Source organism: Mizuhopecten yessoensis, unplaced genomic scaffold (assembly GCF_002113885.1).
Source record: "Mizuhopecten yessoensis strain PY_sf001 unplaced genomic scaffold, ASM211388v2 scaffold923, whole genome shotgun sequence".
Classification (NCBI taxonomy): Eukaryota; Metazoa; Mollusca; class Bivalvia; order Pectinida; family Pectinidae; genus Mizuhopecten; species Mizuhopecten yessoensis.
Window position 1 is genome coordinate 1,019,278 of NW_018403789.1, and position 22,053 is coordinate 1,041,330.

The window sequence follows — 22,053 nt, forward strand, 5'->3', positions numbered from 1 at the left end:
TCGATCATGGCATACTTTACAAACGTCAGGATTTCTCTTATTCGGTGACTGGTGAAGCTCTATGTTGGATACAGTCTTATTAGAGTGAACGATGACTGTGTGTTGGCATAGGATCTACCGCCTCACATGACAAAGTACTAGATTTCGGGGATCCTCAAGGGTCGGTGTCAGGACCACGAAAGTAATGAAAATATTTTATACCAATCGGAGAGATTAGTCGCCCCAATAACCTTCAATATCATTGTTAAAAACCTAGGGATATACTTTGATAGTTTATTGAACATGGCGAATCAAGTGAACGCTTTTGCCAAATCCTTTTACTACCACACCAGAAACATCGGTTGTATTCGGCAGTTTATAACTGCAGATGCATGCAAAGTTTTGGTTCATCTACTTTTTACCTATCGGTCGGACTACGGTAATACCCTGCTCTGTGGTATATCTGACAACCTAACTTGTCGTCTGCGGAGGGTCTATAACACTGCAGCACGTCTGGTTACTAGTACTCCAAAGAGGGAGCACGTCACAACAGTGCTATATATTAATTGTACTGGCTACCTGTACGATACAGGTCGCAGTACAAAATGATGGTGTGCACACACAAGGCACTGAATGAAACAGCTTCCCAGTACCTGCATCAGCCATCACGATCATTGCGGTCGGACACATAATCTTTGTTATGTGTCCCAAAATCGCGTTCTGTGACCTATGAAAACCGGTGCTTTGAGAGGGTTTCGGTCACGTTGAGAAATAGCTTACATGTACCATCTGCTATTAGAAAGTCATACAACCTGGCAAAAAGATCAAGAAGGATATAAAGACCCACGACTTTTAAGGCGTCATGTACACACCACCCTTGATATATTTATGTACAGGACACGACAGGGGCTGGTATGAATGTGGTATGTGTATTGTATAGGTTTAATCATCTTTTACAGGACACGACAGGGGCTGGTGTGAATGCGGTACATGTCGATGTAACAGTGGATTTTTGGGCGAGGATTGCTCCTGTCCTACAGCTATAGACCGGTGTACAGCGGACGACGGGGTACGTCAACCACGGGGTTTCGGGTACTGGTTGAAAGGGTACGCTGTTCAAAGTAATGGGAATCAAATAAGGTAGCTAATATAAAATGAGAGTCTAAAGAGTCACGACGATGATATGAAGGTAGGTTTCGACAAGGAGGTTGGGGTACTGCGACCACAGTATATTTGGACACGAACATCTCGGTTAAACCGTGGTTCCGACGATCACAACAGAATTGAATTACGTTGGTTACAGAAGGTTAGGGTACATTACGACGATAAAATGAGGATGGGTTTACGAAAGCCACATATTTGCAAAGACAGACTGCGGGATTTGCATGGTAAATAATACTAAAATGGTTCGGTTCTAACACTTGCCTACAAGGACATCTTGGCTATAGAAAAATACTAACGGTATAGCATAGGGGATACTAACGTGGCAACATGTCTGGTAACTTGACAGGAAATACATCTTAAAGCAATATGAGAAACATAACTTATCGATTTAGAAATTTTGGAGCTTATGAGAAAAAGTGAATATGTAATGACGTAACTAATACTTGTATTATATAACTTCTATACTAGGTATCCTCTTAGTCATAACAGTCTGTTGATAGATGCCAAAGGTAATGACAGCCGATCTACACTGTATAACACTCGACACGAGTGTTACAGACCGGCTGTCATTAACTTTGGTGCCTGTTTTCTTTCCTTGGTTACATGTAAAGCATCATGGCTGTTCGTGAAGTAAAAAGGTTTGTTTGAGTTTTCCATAATCGCCCGAGTGATATCCAATTAAGAGGATAACTACACACATAGAAATATTTGTATTAGTTGAGCTTCAACCTGTTGATCAGGTAAATTGTTAAGATTTCTTTCAAGTATCTAGCTTTAATTAACTAAAATGCAGGAAGCAGCGATTTAGTGTGTATTATATACATATATATCATAAATTTGAAGGGTTGTCGGGTGGCGTGATGGATAATGTAATTTAAAACTTCAGTTAAACCTGTCATTCGGGAACCTTCCCAGACATATATGTTAACGTCGGACACACTGCTAGGAGCTATTGGTTGTATCTTTTAGTCACATACAGACGTAAAACGTCATTTATTAGCTCACCGGGTCCAAAGGACCAAGGTGAGCTTATGCCATACCGTGGCGTCCGTCGTCCGTCCGTCCGTCGTCCGTCGTCCGTCCGTCAACAATTTCTTTAAACGACTTCTTCTTCTTAAACACTTATTGGAATTTAACTAAATTTGACTGGAAGCATCCCTAGGTGGTGTGGATTCAAAATTGTACAAATGGTTGGGCTGACCCCCCAGGGGGCTGAGGGGCGGGGCAATAAGGGGGCAATTTGGCTATATGCTTTAAGCGACTTCTTCTCTGGAACTAAGAGATAGATATCAACCATATTTGACTGGAAGCATCCCTAGGTGGTGGGGATTCAAAATTGTACAAATTGTGGGGCTGACCCCCCAGGGGGCTGAGGGCTGGGCCAAAAGGGGGCAATTTGGCTATATTGCCTTAAATGACTTCTTCCGTAAAACTATACCATGGATATTGATCATATTTGGTCAGAAGCATTCATGGGAGGCAGGGATCCAAAATTGTACAAATGGTCGGGCTGACCCCCCGGGCTAAGGGGTGGGGTCTTTTTTTTTTTTACTTGAAAATAGTTGAGATCCCAACCATATAACCATATATACAATTGTTGAGTATAACGAGAGGAATGCACATTTGCTTCCAGGATGGCCCTAGGGTCTGGCCCCACCCTTGGAGACTTAACCCCTGGGTCATAACTTTGAAACGGTTAATATCCCCACCCCAAAACTATATATACAATTGTTGGGCATAAAGAGACGAATGCAGTCATGATATTAGAATTGACCCAAGGGTCTGCCCCACCCTTGCAGACATAACCCCTGGGTCATAACTTTGAAACGGTTGAGATCCCCACCCCAAAACTTAATATACAAATGCTGGGCAAAAAGAGACAAATGCAGTCATGATATTAGAATTGATCCTGGGGTCTGGCCACAACCCTAGGGACCTAGTTTCTGAGTCACAGCTTGGAAACAGTTGAGATCCCCACCCCATAACCTTACATAAAATTGCTGTGCATAAAAAAATGATTGGCCTTGAGGTCTGGCATATTCCGTTGGATCTCATTTGGAGAATATTTTGCCATGATTGCTTAGATATCCAGGTGAGCGATACAGGCCCTCTGGGCCTCTTGTTTCCTTTTAGTCACATACAGACGTAAAACATCAATTATTTCCTTTTAGTCACATACAGACGTAAAACGTCAATTATTTCCTTTTATTTGTTCATCAGCATATTATGATGAATTAGTATATAAGTTTTGTATTTATTCATTTCTCGGCGTCGGTGTTGCTAAATTTAATGTAAGATTCAACATTTGTGGATAAAAGGGCACGTTGAATTTTAGGAAAGATTTTAAACTAGCAGGGGCACTGGGCAGATAGCGGTCGTCGCTGCACCCAGCATGTTGGGCCTGGGGACTTCCCTGCCGTTATGGGAGGACTACCCTGTCGTTATGGGGGGGCTACCCTGTCGTTATGGGGGGATTACCCTGTCGTTATGGGGGGACTACCCTGCCGTTATGGAGGGATTGCCCTGTCGTTATGGGGGGACTNGGGGGGACTACCCTGTCGTTATGGGGGGACTACCCTGTCGTTATGGGGGGACTACCCTGTCGTTATGGGGGGACTACCCTGTAGTTATGGGGGGATTATCCTGTCGTTATGGGGGGACTCCCCTGTACTTATGGGGGAACTACCCTGTCGTTATGGGGGGACTATCCTGTCGTTATGGGGGGACTACCCTGTCGTTATGGAGGGATTGCCCTGTCGTTATGGGGGGACTACCCTGTCGTTATAGGGGAACTACCCTGTCGTTATGGGGGCACTACCCTGTCGTTATGGGGGACTACCTTGTCGTTATGGGGGGACTATCTTGTCGTTATTGGGGACTACCCTGTCGTTATGGGGGGACTACCCTGTCGTTATGGGGGGACNTTGTCGTTATGGGGTGACTATCCTGACGTTATGGGGGGACTACCCTGTCGTTATGGGGGGACTACCCTGTCGTTATAGGGGAACTACCCTGTCGTTATGGGGGCACTACCCTGTCGTTATGGGGGACTACCTTGTCGTTATGGGGGGACTATCTTGTCGTTATTGGGGACTACCCTGTCGTTATGGGGGGACTACCCTGTCGTTATGGGGGGACTACCCTGTCGTTATGGGGGGACTACCCTGTCGTTATGGGGGACTACCCTGTCGTTATGGGGGATTACCCTGTCGTTATGGGGGGGACTACCCTGTCGTTATGGGGGGACTACCTTGTCGTAATGGGGGACTATCCTGTCGTTATGGGGGGATTACCCTGTCGTTATGGGGGGACTACCCTGTCGTTATTGGGGACTACCCTGTCGTTATGGGGACTACCCTGTCGTTATGGGGGGACTACCCTGTCGTTATAGGGGGACTACCCTGTCGTTATTGGGGCACTACCCTGTCGTTATGGGGGGACAACCCTGTCGTTATGGGGGGACTATCCTGTCGTTATGGGGGACTACCCTGTCGTTATGGGGGACTACCCTGTCGTTATGGGGGTCTACCCTGTCGTTATGGGGGGACTACCCTGTCGTTATGGGAGGACTACCATGTCGTTATGGGGAACTACCCTGTCGTTATGAGGGGACTATCCTGTCGTTATGGGGGGACTACCATGTCGTTATGGGGGGACTACCATGTCGTTATGGGGGGACTACCATGTCGTTATGGGGGGACTACCATGTCGTTATGGGGAAATACTCTGTCGTTATGGAGGGACTATCCTGTCGTTATGGGGGGACTACCTTGTCGTTATGGGGGGACTATCCTGTCGTTATGGGGGGACTACCAAGTCGTTATGGGGGGACTACCATGTCGTTATGGGGAAATACTCTGTCGTTATGGAGGGACTATCCTGTCGTTATGGGGGGACTACCTTGTCGTTATGGGGGGACTATCCTGTCGTTATGGGTGGACTACCCTGTCGTTATGGGGAAACTACCTTGTCGTTATGGGGGGACTATCCTGTCGTTATGGGGGGACTACCTTGTCGTTATGGGGGGACTATCATGTCGTTATGGGGGGACTACCCTGCCGTTATGGGGGGAACTACCCTGTCGTTATGGGGGATATACCCTGTCATTATGGGGGGACTACCCTGTCGTTAACGGGGGACTACCCTGTCTACTCGTTATGGGGGAACTACCCTGTCGTTATAGGGGGACTACCCTGTCGTTATAGGGGGACTACCCTGTCGTTATAGGGGTACTACCCTGTCGTTATGGGGGAACTACCCTGTCGTTATGGGGGAAATTCCCTGTCGTTATGGGGAACTTCCTCGTCGTTATGGGGGGACTCCCTTGTCGTTATGGGGGGACTACTCTGTCGTTATGGGGGACTAACATGTCGTTATGGGGGACTCCCATGTCGTTATGGGGGACCACCCTGTCGTTATGGGGATCTACCCAGTCGTTATGGGGGGACTACCCTGTCGGTTTGGGGGGGACTACCCTGTCGTTGTGGGGGACCTACCCTGTCGTTATAGGGGTACTACCCTGTCGTTATGGGGGGGACTATCCTGTCGTTGTGGGAGGACTACCCTGTCGGTATGGGGGGACTACCCTGTAGTTATGGGGGGATTATCCTGTCGTTATGGGGGACCTCCCCTGTCGTTATGGGGAACGACCTCGTCGTTATGGGGGGACTCCCCTGTACTTATGGGGGAACTACCCTGTCGTTGTGGGGGACCTACCCTGTCGTTATGGGAGGACTTCCCTGTCGTTATGGGGGGAGTACCCTGTCGTTATGGGGGTACTACCCTGTCGTTAGGGGGGAACTATCCTGTCGTTATGGGGGGCCTACCCTGTCGTGATGGGGGAACTTCCCGGTCGTTATGGGGGGACTACCATGTCCTTACCGGGCGAATACCATGTCGTTATGGGGGGACTACCATGTCCTTACCGGGCGAATACCATGTCGTTATGGGGGGCTACCTTGTCGTTATGGGGAACTACCCTGTCGTTATAGGGGGCCTCCCCTGTCGTTAGGGGGGGACTACCTTGTCGTTATGGCGGGACTACCCTGTCGTTACTGGGGAACTACCCTGTCGACTCGTTATGGGGGACTACCCTGGCGTTATGGGGGAACTACCCTATCGACTCGTTATGGGGGGACGACCCTGTCGTTGTGGGGGGACTATCCTGTCGGTATAGGGGGACTATCCTGTCATTATTGGGGAACTACCCTGTCGTTCCGGGGGGATTAACCTGTCGTTATGGGGGAACTTCCCTGTCGTTATGGGGGACTAACATGTCGTTATGGGGGACTCCCATGTCGTTATGGGGGACTACCTCGTCGTTATGGGGGGACTCCCTTGTCGTTATGGGGGGACTATCCTGCGGTTATGGGAGGACTACCCTGCCGTTATGGGGGGACTCCCCTGTACTTATGGGGGGACTACCCTGGCGTTATGGGGGGACTACCCTATCGACTCGTTATGGGGGGCCTACCTTGTCGTTATGGGGGGACTAACCTGTCGTTATAGGGGTACTGCCCTGTCGTTATGGGGGAAATTCCCTGTCGTTATGGGGAACGACCTCGTCGTTATGGGGGGACTCCCCTTTCGTTATGGGGGGACTTTCCTGTCGTTATGGGGGGAGTACCCTGTCGTTATGGGGGACCTACCCTGTCGTTATAGGGGAACTACCCTGTCGTTCCGGGGGGATTAACCTGTCGTTATGGGGGAACTACCCTGTCGTTATGGGGGGACTACCCTGTCGTTATGGGGGAAATACCCTGTCGTTATGGGGAACTACCTCGTCGTTATGGGGGGACTACCCTGTCGTTATGGGGGGACTATCCTGTCGTTATGGGAGGACTACCCTGTCGTTATGGGGGACTACCATGTCGTTATGGGGGACTACCCTGTCGTTATGGGGGGACTACCCTGTCGACTCGTTATGGGGGGACTACCCTGTCGACTCGTTAGGGGGGAACTACCCTGTCGTTATGGGGGGACTCCCCTGTCGTTAGGGGGGCCTACCCTGTCGTTATGGGGGAACTACCCTGTCGTTTTGGGGGACTACACTGTAGACTCGTTATGGGGGAACTACCCTGTCGTCATGGGGGGACTACCCTGTCGTTATGGGGGGATTACCCTGTCGTTATGGGGGGAACTACCCTGTCGACTCGTTATGGGGGGACTACCCTGTCGGTATGGGGGGACTACCCTGTCGTTATAGGGGGACTATCCTGTCGATATGGGGGTACTACCCTGTCGTTATGGGGGGACTGCCCTGTCGTTATGGGGGACTACCCTGTCGGCTCGTTATGGTGGAACTACCCTGTCGTTATGTGGGGACTACCCTGTCGTTATGGGGGAAATACCCTGTCGTTACGGGGAACTACCTCGTCGTTATGGGGGGCCTACCCTGTCGTTATGGGGGACTACCCTGTCGTTATGGGGGAAATACCCTGTCGTTATGGGGGACTACCATGTCGTGATGGGGGACTACCCTGTCGTTATGGGGGACTACCCTGTCGACTTGATATGGGGGTACTACCCTGTCGTTATGGGGGACTATCATGTCGTTATGGGGGGACTACCCTGCCGTTATGGGGGGACTACCTTGTCGTTATGGGGGGACTACCCTGTCGGTATGGGGGGACTATCCTGTCGTTATGGGGGGACTACCCTGGCGTTATGGGGGGACTACTCTGTCGTTATGGGGGGACTACCCTGCCGTTATGGGGGGACTACCTTGTCGTTATGGGGGGACTACCCTGTCGTTAGGGGGGGACTACCCTGTCGTTATGGGGGGAACTTCCCTGTCGTTATGTTGGGACTACCCTGTCGCTATGGGGGGGACTACCCTGTCGTTATGGGGGAACTTCCCTGTCGTTATGGGGAACTACCTCGTCGTTATGGGGGGACTACCCTGTCGTTATGGTGGACTACCCTGTCGTTATGGGGGACTACCATGTCGTGATGGGGGACTACCCTGTCGTTATGGGGGGACTCCCCTGTCGTTATGGGGGAACTACCCTGTCGTTATGTTGGGACTACCCTGTCGTTATGGGGGGGACTACCCTGTCGTTATTGGGGGACTACCCTGTCGTTATGGGGGACTACCCTGTCGACTCGTTATGGTGGAACTACCCTGTCGTTATGTTGGGACTACCCTGTCGTTATGGGGGGAACTACCCTGTCGTTATGTTGGGACTACCCTGTCGTTATGGGGGGACTACCCTGTCGTTATGGGGGGACTACCCTGTCGTTATGGAAAATCTAGGTTAATTATTATTCGTCTCCGCTCTACTGTTTTTTTTATATAATATTTGTAACTGCAACTATTACTTTGTCTATCCATAGCGTATTTGTAGTGGAAACGGAAACTGTCGCTGTAACAGGTGTGTCTGTATCAACGGGTACATGGGACCCACGTGTAGTGAGGGTAGGGAGATCGTACCGAAACAATCCTCATCCAAGTCATTCATGTCGGTAAGTTTTACCTTGAACGTAGCACTACGAAACATAAAACTACAGAGTCGTCAATATAATCAACATGGAAGTCCATCGTGAGCGATGACGTAGTCAGTACGCCTGAGATGTGATCGTAGACCAAAAGCTTTTGCACAGATGACGCCACACTTTGGACGGGCGGCAACATATATGTATCTTATCATTTGATTCCATAAAGAAATATATATTGTTGTTGATCAGCTTTCTGTTATTTCAGTTTAATCAAAAATAGCAAAACACCAAATATTATTTTGAATATATAGTCCAATCATACTCTGCTGACAAATTATTTCTGTTATAAATTTGCAGGATTTTACCGACGTGTGTAATTTATGGATACCGTGTGTTCTGTGTGTGGGTTTTAATTCCGGTGAGAAAGATGTTGAAGAATGCGAAGAAGATTGCAGCATAAATAGAATTCACATGGTAGACGCATTGCCAGGTAAGCCAGTTTATGAACGAGGAATGTTGTGTTATCTTTTCAACAAGATTATGAACCAAATCTAGTGATGATTTACCCAGATTTAGTCACTGTATGATGCAGCGATAGCCTGGTTACGCGTATCACTGAGAGTTTATATTAACACGCGCTAGAACGATACGTAAAGAAAGACAACTCCGTTGCATGCAGGTCAATGGGCGCATTATCTTTCCCTCTTCACTAATAATAAAGAAGGTAGGGGGAGAGGGCGTTTGTCCACAGCAATTAAACAGCAAGTATAGGTGTAGTAATTTATAATTAATTTGCATATTCATCTTTAACAATATTGTTTTTCACGCTTGAATTCAATTTTAAGATAATTGAACTGAATGTCAAATGCATATGTTCAGTTTAACGCGCAGTAGAGATTACCAGTCCATGGTAGGTCTTACTGAAAGCATTAATGTGATTTGCCTTCCTAAAATGTGTACAAATAAACTTGTTGATTCTTAAATTGCCTTGAAGGATTGATAGTGAAATATAAAATCGGCAGAAATGATTCGTCATTGTCTGAAATAGATTTCTGTCGAGGGTTAGAAATTCAAAGAATATTTCCCTCGAGACAGATAATGTTCTGCCATAGTTAACGTTGAATTACCGGTCAGAACGCCCTTTTCTGCAAGAGGACCTTTTATCTGTCTAGATGTTTACAAAATCATAGTTTACAATTCAAAGTGGTAAACATATGATGGTTGTGTCAGAAGTATTATGACTCCCATTTCATTTTCTTTCTTTTTTATGTTTCAGACACACCAGACAACCGTGTTTGTCGACATAAAGATACGGATCAGTGTATGGTCACATTCTCACACACCGACCAGTCATTTTACGCCATGTCCGTGTATGTTCAACAAACCAAAAGTAAGGCTTACATTTTGTAAAATTTCTTCGCGCATGCGCACTTCTGATCGCTCCAATTTATGTCATTCAACGGTTAGAAAAATCCGCATTATTTCAATTAGACAATATTAGTATTTTGATAAAAAAAAACAAAAAAAAAACCGTTGAATCCATCCTTCAAGAAACTGCTGATGAATACTGCAAAGTGCACATTAAAGAAATAAAGATAATACAGACATTTTAGCTTGAGGGTATTTTGTTTTTTCGTGTTTCTCGGAGTTTAAAGACCCAACATCGTACATATTAAGCAACCACAAAAGGCAGATTATTCTCTTAGATGAGAATGTGATTTTTTTTTTATTATAATACAGAATTCCCTTCGCGTACCACTAATGAAGGGAGAGAACTCTAACAGAAGATAACTTGAAAACCCAAATGATTTTAGATTACAGAAAGAAAGCCCTTCGCGTACCACTATTGAAGGGAGACAACTCTGATAGTTGCTAATGTGAAAAAATCCATTAATTTTAAATCACAGAAAGCCCTCCGCTTACCACTAACGAAGGGAGAGAACTTTAATAGATAAGAATACATAAAAAACACATTTTTCTTTTCAGAATGCCCTCCGCCTACTCTTACCCCGGAGGCTGGAGTGATGAAAGCTAACCAGTTATCCGATGATACAAACAATGACGACGATGACACAAAAGACGGATCCAGTGGATCATCTAAAGTCTATTACACTTGCAATCTGCTATACTTATTGTGCCTAATGTTCACGATATCTGTTCTGTCATGATACATTTTCATGATTTTATACTCAGAAAAGATTTCATTAAAAGGAGTGGATTGTGTGTATCTGTTTACACACGATGCATTAGAAATGTTAGTACTGCCAACTATGATATTGTATGGTGAGACGAACTGGAAACTTCTTTCAGAATGCTCATCATTATAAATTATTTAAATTTTTGAAATTGGTTTTGCTAGCTAGAACAGATGTAATGTGTGTGTCGTTTTACAATGATATGGTTAAGCTTGCACAGTGTTGGTAAGTCCGAATTATTCTGACGTTTTGTCGACTTTTTTCATATCGGTCTGTCGTCGATTAATGTCAGAACTCCGGCCCTCTATAATATGCGGGAAATATGCGACCCGCGCTCGGAGCGCACTTCAAACTGATATTTTAGAAACAAATCGTCACTTTCACACAAAAAAAGTCGATAAAACGTCAAAATAATTCGGACTAAGTGTTGGTATGGATAAAACATGATGATATAATAAGTGAAGATATTGGTGTCGTAAAACTTTTTAACTAAATTGGAAATTTTGAATACGAGAGTACCAATAAAACAAAGAAATATATATAAACATCAGTATTGCAAACATCTTTTTGTGGGCCAAACAATCTTTCAAGTTGCAGAATTATAAGGGATGTATCAAAATATCCATACTTTCAATTTTTCCCTTTTATTTCAGTGTTTAACATGTCGCTTATAAATTCATACAATAATGAATATTAATCTTAAATCTTATAATTATTGGCTATTTATAAAGTAAATCTTTCATGTCAGAAATAGATAACGAAGGTTAGGTTATTTTTGTACAAAAGATAATTGAGGTGATGGATTAGTTTTATCATCGCCTATTAAAAGATAAATACTACCTAATTTGCTACACTAATTAGGCATGCTTAAGAATGTACATATTGTGTTTGTTGAAGAACAAGTTCTGTCAATAAATCAATGCTTTCAGGTAAGGGCGGTAACTCATTTATTGTCTAACCTATTTGTATTTAAATAAGTATGAGGACCCCATTATCGTCACGTTTCAATTGTTTGTTAAGGATTAATAACAATTTTAAAGCGATACCACAACCGTTTTATAACGTTCTTTGTACGTATAGATTAAATGCTAGAAAGAAGAGTGTGTGTTGATTGGATGTGCGGTTTATACCCGTACTACACTCTCTGTATTGGAAATATGTACATGATTTGCTGCTTTTGATAGGAAATATATAAATATATAAAAATATAAATTTAATTAGGTTTTATTTCTTGACTGGTAAATCTGTTTGTGTATTACACTGTCTAATCCATACCCCGTTCGAACAGGTTTAACTCGATGTTGAATAGTTGACACTAATCGATATCGCATCAATTACATTAGGTAAGCGAACCCTGATAGATGGAGACCTTCCGTACCGGTAGTGTAAGTGGTCTGTAGTGGCCACACGGCACAGATGTTACAGGTTTGACCACTATCAAAGTTAAAAAACGGTTTAAATAAATACGTTTACAAGAAGGTCAATAGCAAAACACATGTTAATGCTTAACTACAGAAGCTTTGTGAGAAAGGTTTATAGATAAATGAACGTTACCACATTAAAAAGCATGCATATATATAAAACGTTGATCCAATGATCAGGATCGTTAATCATTCATACTTCTTTATTATTTTTTCTCCAATATTAAATAAAGCAATTGTTTTTCTTTGTATGATAAGTAAAGAAGTATAATCGTGAAATTAGAGAATATTATGCTGGACGAAATCTATGATATATACGGGGCGAGATTGACCTGTTTTCTATTCTTGGTGTACATTTACGTTGTTTTGGGATATATTTATATGTGATCATCATTGATATGTGTAGTTATATATAGAGTTTGTATACCTTATAGAAACCGAGTATGTGTTGTAACTGGTACATGTTTTGTTGTTGTGATATATGGATGTTGAACAAATAATTTCACAATATTTGACCATAATAACTTTGAACAATGTCATTTTTATGTATTACAATTTTTTCATTTTTTAAACAACTGTTTTATACAAATTCATACATCAACTTCAAAATTATATCATTAACACAGATAAACTTAAAAATGTTCCTAACTGTTTTTTATTTGTCTTTTTCCGGCTGTAACAGATGTTAACAAAATGACCCCCCCCCCCCTTTTTTTTTAAACAACAACAATAAAAAAATTGTACATAGACGAATAATAATTACAATTGCATATTGATGTCATCGGTTCTCCAAGTAAACTTTGATTCCGTGCTCCGCCCTGAGTATCAGTTGGGTGAATGGGGTTGCTTCATGATTTGGATCAAACACAATCTTAAATCTATAAAAAGAAATACATCAATATATAACAACAGAATAAGTAGCTTTTACCATAAAATATGAGTCATACTTTTTGTTTAGTTCTTAAGAAAAAGTAATACGTATCCTACATTTTATTCGATAACACATAATTTGGAAAGATTACATTTGCAAATATAATTTAATGTGGATAAAAAGCCATAAAAAAAACCAAAACTTGCAATTAATCAAATGCCAAACTTGCAAAATCTGTGTTACAGGATTACTGACAGCATGGATACCATCAGTAGCAGATGACTTAATAATCTTTTTTATAGGAAGATTTCATTCACTGTACTATCTATAATTTACTGAAAGAGAATGTTTTCATCATACCTAATATCTACAGCATAAATACTCAGAAACAACATATAGTATTGTTCGACAAATAATACATTAAAACAGTATTGAAAAGAAGCAAAATCAACCAAAAAAGCCACTTGTTAAACATAACAAAAGGGGAGATAACCCGGTTTTATCTCACCTTCGTATAACTCTTGAAATGACCACCTTCATTTCATTCATTGCAAAATTCTGGCCGATGCAATTTCTGGAATTTGAACATTATTTACATTATTGATTTGGGTTGATCAGGCTACAGCAGTGTGATTTACTCAAACAAAAAGAAATAATTAATCAATATTTATTTTTTACTTTTCTTCATTTACACTGCGAGGTTTGTGCACACCATTCTACATAAACAAAACTTTTATTTTTATCAACCTGTTTAATATTTAATCAATTGTATTCTGTATTTAATAATGATCAATACATTAGTGCTCTTATAGCTAGGCTTTGTGTTAATTCTAATCAATATAAATATCACAACATTAACACACAAAGTCACCATCACAAAGATAGAAATGAGCTTCATTACGTAAGGCACATCTCATATATATTTGTTACACCTCAAGTGAATTTCTAGCTATTTGATTGGTTGGGAGAAAATTAAACAATAATCTCTGTCGCCCTCCGAAAATACATTGGTTTTAAGGGGCGCGGGTGATATTGCCATGAGACAGTGAAAAATATCTCATGCGCAAAAAATGTGCGTGCACCGATTCGTTTTCCCACCGTGATGGTCACAATAACGTTTGACGGCAACAGCCAATTTCTTGAAGCGCCGGTGCGATAGCGATTGTAAACAGCAGACTATCAACAAACAAGATGTCATTATCGGGGTTTGCTGCCGTTTCTGAGCTACAAAGACTTTTGGTGTAACAAAATAAATATGACATTCATTAGCAGGTGACAGTGAATATTGTCAACCCTCAAAAACCCATTGTCACCTGCTAATTAATGTCATGTTTATATAATGTTATATAAAACATACTTTGAAGGCTATGCATCATAGAAACAAAGTAGCCAGACAAACTAACGGACCTATGTCATTGATGTAAAAGGTAATAGAGTAATGTTCTGGAACAGGACAATCTACATTTACTGCCTATCACCACTTATAGAGTAGAGTCTACTATAGTCTGAGTTCCATACTACAGTTTCTGTTTTGTATCAGTCAAGTGGTATGGTACCATACAATCGCCGTTTGAAGGACGGACTACGTGATAATTTGCGCTTCAGTAAGGTTGCACCTACACTCTTAGAAATGCGTTTTATATATGATTGTAGATTCCCGAAGGCTTTCCCCTTCGAGAAATTGAAATAAAGATGAAAAAAGGTGATAATAAACAGACTTACCTTGGTCCCGCAGAAAAAGGTACATAACTGAAAGGATCTCTTCCTCCTGAGTTATCCTCCAGAAACCTCTCGGGCTTGAAAGTCTAAACATCAAATATCTTAAAAGTCAACATCAAATATCTTAAAACATGAAGTTGATTGGAATAAATATATTTGGTCGGTGTTTGAAATATTGTGCAAAAAACTGCATGTCTTAATATCTTAGCACTTAGTGTTGGGCTACTTACTATTCATATATCTATAAATATAAAACATACATACAATGTACTTGCGTTTTATACCACGATATAATTTTTACTCAATGCTGTATATTTAACTCCGTTTTTGTCCAGATAAACATATGCATATTAAAAGTCATACTTTGTAAATGTCTGGATACACCGTCGCGTAATCTACTTATACAAATTGTGATGTTTACTTCGCCGTAAGTTTCGTAGTACGATTTATGAAAGTTTGACTGCAATTAGATTGTTTGTCTAGATACACCGCATAATTTTCTACTAACAGCTCAATTCGTTACTGTTCATATACACTAAAGTTAACATAACTTTGAACACGTTTGTGACTGTCTACACATATTGAGCGTAGTTTAATTATTATTATGGAAGAGTGGGACATCATTCTTCTTTTGCATAAAGACTATCAAATGTAATTTACCTGAGAAATATATTTATTTCATCTGTATGCGTGCAAAAATAGTTATATGTTGAGGAATTTTAATGAATAACAATATTTTTCAATTATCCAAAGAAATGTCACAGGGAGGTTTATCATAACAAACACCATAAACGTTGACGCAGTTTTTTTCGGACAAGTTATAACCAAAAGTCCAGGGTAGGTGCTCGAAACGGATTTGTTTTCATCATTTTATCTACTTATTCGTTGTGAAAATGAAAATAAAGACAAACATATTTCCTTCGTACACTTTATATATATTTAACTCTTTGCTAAAGCAAATGTGCAAGCATCTCATAGTAAGAAATACATGTACAACACAAGTTTGACATGACACTCAACGTTTGATTACATAGGTATATGTTTACATACTCCGCCAACTTATCTACTCACGATTGCGTACGTATCTGTCTAGATACACGGCATTGTTATCTATTAAGTATATTTCCTGATACGCTTCCCTGTTATCTTATTATTACTGCGTTGGTATCTGTCTAGATACACAGCATCACTTCTTACATTGGGTTTTTTACAGACGTCCGGAATATCTGTCCAGACACACAGCATCTAATCTACTCTTACCTTGTTGTCTTTCCAGACGTCCGGGGCATCTGTTCAGATACACATTGTGTAATATATACTTATCTTGTTGTCTTCCCTGACGTTCGCAGTATCCGTCCAGATACACAGTATTTAATCAATACTTACCTTGGTGTCTTTCAGACCTCCGGAGTATCTGTCTAGATACACACTATTTAATCAATACTTACCTTGGTGTCTTTCAGACCTCCGGAGTATCTGTCTAGATAGACAGTATTTAATCAATACTTACCTTGTTGTCTTCCCAGACATCCGGAGTATCTGGACAGATACTCCGGATGTCTGGGAAGACACCAAAGTAAGTATTGATTAAATACTCTGTATCTAGATAGATACTCCGGACGTCTGGGAAGACATAATCTGGACGTCTGGAAAGACAACAAGGTAAGAATAGATTAGATGCTGTGTATCTGGACAGATACTCCGGATGTCTGGGAAGACACCAAAGTAAGTATTGATTAAATACTCTGTATCTAGATAGATACTCCGGACGTCTGGGAAGACAACAAGATAAGTATATATTAGTATTGATTAAATACTGTGTATCTAGTCAGATACTCCGGACGTCTGGAAGACAACAAGGTAAGTATTGACTAAATGCTGTGTATCAAGACTTCCGGACGTCAGGGAAGACACCAAGATAAGTATTGATTAAATACTGTGTATCAAGACAGATACTCCGGACGTCAGGGAAGACAACAAGATAAGAATATATTACACAATGTGTATCTGAATAGATGCTCCGGACGTCTGGAAGACACCAAGGTAAGAATTGATTAAATACTGTGTATCTGGACAGATATTCCGGAGGTCTGGAAGACACCTGAATAGATGCTCCAGACGTCTGGAAGACACCAAGGTAAGAATTGATTAAATACTGTGTATCTAGACAAATGCTCCGGATGTCTGGGAAGACACCAAAGTAAGTATTGATTAAATACTCTGTATCTAGATAGATACTCCGGACGTCTGGGAAGACAACAAGATAAGTATATATAACACAATGTGTATCTGAATAGATGCTCCGGACGTCTGGAAGACACCAAGATAAGTATTGATTAAATACTGTGTACCTGGACAGATCCTCCGGAGGTCTGGAAGACACCAAGGTAAGCATTGATTAAATACTGTGTATCTAGACAAATGCTCCGGATGTCTGGGAAGACACCAAGGAAAGTATTGATTAAATACTGTGTATCAAGACAGATACTCCGGACGTCTGGGAAAACACCAAGGTAAGTATTGATTAAATGCTGTGTATCTAGACAGATACTCCGGAAGGCTGGAAGACACCAAGGTAAGTATTGATTCAATACTGTGTATCTGTCCAGATACACAGTATTTAATCAATACTAATATATACTTATCTTGTTGTCTTCCCTGACGTTCGCAGTATCCGTCCAGATACACAGTATTAAATCAATACTTACCTTGGTGTCTTCGCTGACGTCCGGTGTATCTGGACAGATACTCCGGACGTCTGGGAAAACACCAAGGTAAGTATTGATTAAATACTGTCTATCTAGACAGATACTCCGGAGGTCTGAAAGACACCAATGAAAGTATTGATTTAATACTGTGTATCTAGACAGATACTCGGGACGTCTGGGAAGACACCAAGGTAAGCATTGATTAAATACTGTGTATCTGGACAGATACACAGTATTTAATCAATACTTATCTTGGTGTCTTCCCTGACGTCCGGAAGTCTTGATACACAGTATTTAGTCAATACTTACCTTGTTGTCTTCCCTGACGTCCGGAGTATCTGTCCAGATACACAGTATTGAATCAATACTTACCTTGGTGTCTTCCCTGACGTCCGGAGTATCTGTCCAGATACACAGCATCTAATCTATTCTTACCTTGTTGTCTTTCCAGACGTCCAGATTATCTGTTCAGATACACATTGTGTAATATATACTTATCTTGTTGTCTTCCCTGACGTCCGCAGTATCCGTCCAGATACACAATATTTAATCAATACTTACCTTGGTGTCTTCCAGACGTCCGGAGTATTTGTCTAGATACACAGCATTTAATCAATACTTACCTTGGTGTCTTCCCAGACGTCCGGAGTATCTATCTAGATACAGAGTATTTAATCAATACTTACTTTGGTGTCTTCCCAGACATCCGGAGTATTTGTCTAGATACACAGTATTTAATCAATACTTACCTTGGTGTCTTCCCAGATGTCCGGAGTCTCTGTCTAGATACACAGTATTGAATCACTACTTGCCTTGGTGTCTTCCAGACGTCTGGGAAAACACCAAGGTAATATCTAGACAAATACTCCGGACGTCTGGAAGACACCAATGTAAATATTGATTAAATACTGTGTATCAATACAGATACTCCGGACGTCTGGAAGGCACCAAGGTAAGTATTGATTAAATGCTGTGTATCTAGACAAATACTCCGGATGTCTGGGAAGACACCAAGGTAAGTATTGATTTAATACTGTGTATCTGGACAGATATTCCGGAGGTCTGAAAGACACCTGAATAGATGCTCCGGACGTCTGGAAGACACCAAGGGAAGTATTGATTAAATACTGTGTATTTACACAGATACCCCGGACGTCTTTAAGACACCAATGTAAGTATTGATTAAATACTGTGGATCTAGACAGATACTCCGGACGTCAGAGAAGACACTAAGGTAAGTATTGATTAAATACTCTGTATCTGGACAGATACTCCGGATGTCTGGGAAGACACCAAGGTAAGTATTGGTTAAATACTGTGTATCTAGACAGTATCTGAACAGATGCTCCGGACGTCTGGAAGACACACTACGGACGTCTGGGAAGACACCAAGGTAAGTATTGGTTAAATACTGTGTATCTGGACAGATACTCCGGATGTCTGGGAAGACACCAAAGTAAGTATTGATTTAATACTGTGTATCTGGACAGATACTCTGGACGTCAGGGAAGAAAACAAGGTAAGTATATATTACACAATGTGTATCTGAATAGATGCTTCGGACGTCTGGAAGACACAAATGTTAGTATTGATTAAATACTTTGAATCTAGCCAGATACTCTGGAGGTCTGGAAGTCAACAAGGTAAATATTGATTAAATACTGCGTATCAAGACAGATACTCCGGACGTCAGGGAAGTCAAAAAGGTAAGTATTGATTCAATTTAAATACTGTGTATCTGGACAGATATTCCGGACGTCTGGGAAGACACCAAGGTAAGTATTTATTAAATACTGTGTATCTAGACAGTATCTGAACAGATGCTCCGGACGTCTGGAAGACACCAAAGTAAGTATTGATTAAATACTCTGTATCTGGACAGATACTCCGGACGTCAGGGAAGACAACAAGGTCAGTAATGATTAAATACTGTGTATCTAGACAAATACTCCGGACGTCTGGAAGACACCAAAGTAAGTATTGATTTAATACTGTGTATCTAGACAGATCATCCGGACTTCAGGGAAGACAACAAGGAAAGTATTGATTAAATACTGTGTATCAAGACAGATAGTCCGGACGTCTGGAAGACACCAATGTTAGTATTGATTAAATACTTTGAATCTAGCCAGATACTCTGGAGGTCTGGAAGTCAACAAGATAAATATTGATTAAATACTGTGTATCAATACAGATACTCCGGACGTCTGGAAGACAACAAGGTAAGTATTGATTAAATACCGTGTATCTAGACAAATACTCCGGACGTCAGGGAAGACAACAAGGTAATTATATATTACACAATGTGTATCTGAATATATGCTCCGGACGTCTGGAAGACCCCAAGGTAAGTATTGATTAAATATTGTGTATCTGGACGGATACTGCGGACGCAAGGGAAGACAACAAGATAAGTATATATTACACAATGTGTATCTGGCGGACGTCTGTAAGACACCAAGGTAAGTAGTGATTCAATACTGTGTATCTAGACAGAGACTCCGGACGTCAGGGAAGACACCAAAGTAAGTATTGATTAAATACTCTGTATCTGGACAGATACTCCGGAAGTTAGGGAAGACAACAAGGAAAGTATTGATTAAATACTGTGTACCTGGACAGATACTCCGGAGGTCTAGAAGACACTAAGGTAAGGATACCCCGGACGTCTTTAAGACACCAATGTAAGTATTGATTTAATACTGTGTATCTGGACAGATATTCCGGAGGTCTGCAAGACACCTGAATAGATGCTCCAGACGTCTGGAAGACACCAAGGAAGTATTGATTAAATACTTTGTATCTTCTAGACAGATACTCTGGAGGTCTGGAAGTCAACAAGATAAATATTGATTAAATACTGTGTATCTGGCCAGATACTCCGGAGGTCTGGAAGTCAACAAGTTAAGTATTGATTAAATACTGTGTATTTAGACAGATACTCCGGACGTCTTTAAGACACCAAGGTAAGTATTGATTCAATACTGTGTATCTGGACAGATATTCCGGACGTCTGGGAAGACACCAAGGTAAGTATTTATTAAATACTGTGTATCTAGACAAATGCTCCGGATGTCTGGGAAGACACCAAGGTAAGTATTGATTCAATACTGTGTATCTGGACAGATATTCCGGACGTCTGGGAAGACACCAAGGTAAGTATTGATTAAATGCTGTGTATCTAGACAAATACTCCGGATGTCTGGGAAGACAACAACATAAGTATATATTACACAATCTGTAATATATACTTATCTTGTTGTCTTCCCTTACGTCCGCAGTATCCGTCCAGATACACAATATTTAATCAATACTTACCTTGGTATCTTCCAGACGTCCGGAGTGTCTGTCTAGATACACAGTATTTAACCAATACTTACCTTGGTGTCTTCCCAGACGTCCGTAGTGTGTCTTCCAGACGTCCGGAGCATATATCCAGATACACATTGTGTAATATATAATTACCTTGTTGTCTTCCCTGACGTCCAGAGTATCTGTCCAGATTCACAGTATTTAATCAATACTTACTTTGGTGTCTTCCCTGACGTCCGGAGAATCTGTCTAGATACACAGTATTTAATCAATACTTACCTTGGTGTCTTAAAGACGTCCGGGGTATCTGTCTAAATACACAGTATTTAATCAATACTTACCTTGGTGTCTTCCAGACGTCCGGAGTATCTGTCTTGATACACAGTATTTAATCAATATTTACCTTGTTGACTTCCAGACCTCCAGAGTATCTGTCTAGATACAAAGTATTTAATCAATACTAACATTGGTGTCTTCCAGACGTCCGAAGCATCTATTCAGATACACATTGTGTAATATATACTTACCTTGTTGTCTTCCCAGACATCCGGAGTATCTGTCTAGATACACAGTATTTTATCAATACTTACCTTGGTGTCTTCCAGACCTCCGGAGTAGCTGTCCAGGTACACAGTATTTAATCAATACTTATCTTGGTGTCTTCCCTGACGTCCGGAGTATCTGTCCAGATACACAGTATTTAATCAATACTTACCTTGGTGTCTTCAAGACGTCCGGAGTATCTGTCTAGATACACAGTTTTTAATCAATACTTACCTTGGTGTCTTACAGGGGTCCGGAGTATCTGTCTAGATACACAGTATTTAATCATTACTTACCTTGTTGTCTTCCCTGACGTCCGGAGTATCTGTCTAGATACACATTATTTAATCAATACTTACATTGGTGTCTTCCCTGACGTCCGGAGTATCTGTCCAGGTACACAGTATTTAATCAATACTTACCTTGTTGTCTTCCCTGACGTCCGGAGTATCTGTCCAGGTACACAGTATTTAATCAATACTTATCTTGGTGTCTTCCCTGACGCCCGGAGTATCTGTCTTGATACACAGTATTTAATCAATACTTACCTTGATGTCTTCCCTGACGTCCGGAGTATTTGTCTAGATACACAGTATTTAATCAATACTTACCTTGGTGTCTTTCAGACCTCCGGAGTATCTGTCTAGATACACAGTATTTAATCATTACTTACCTTGTTGTCTTCCCTGACGTCCGGAGTATCT

At 41.6% G+C, this 22,053-nt stretch overlaps 2 protein-coding genes across 2 annotated transcripts in view; one reads left to right on the forward strand and one right to left on the reverse strand.

Moving 5' to 3' along the window:
• LOC110455255 (integrin beta-3-like) overlaps positions 1–11,075 on the forward strand; it is an 82,672-nt gene extending 71,597 nt beyond the window's left edge. The window contains exons 7-11 of the mRNA XM_021505261.1: positions 939–1,048; positions 8,479–8,607; positions 8,938–9,070; positions 9,857–9,970; positions 10,567–11,075. Coding sequence (XP_021360936.1) covers positions 939–1,048; positions 8,479–8,607; positions 8,938–9,070; positions 9,857–9,970; positions 10,567–10,748 — 668 coding nt within the window. The 3' untranslated portion in view covers positions 10,749–11,075. The remainder of the gene's footprint in view (positions 1–938; positions 1,049–8,478; positions 8,608–8,937; positions 9,071–9,856; positions 9,971–10,566) is intronic.
• Positions 11,076–11,109: 34 nt separating this feature from the next.
• Positions 11,110–22,053, reverse strand: part of LOC110455480 (cytochrome P450 4A25-like) — a 28,208-nt gene continuing 17,264 nt past the window's right edge. The window contains exons 11-13 of the mRNA XM_021505644.1: positions 14,790–14,872; positions 13,576–13,641; positions 11,110–13,074 (exon numbers count right to left, since the gene is read on the reverse strand). Of these exons, the coding sequence (XP_021361319.1) occupies positions 12,975–13,074; positions 13,576–13,641; positions 14,790–14,872 (249 nt within the window). The 3' untranslated portion in view covers positions 11,110–12,974. The remainder of the gene's footprint in view (positions 13,075–13,575; positions 13,642–14,789; positions 14,873–22,053) is intronic.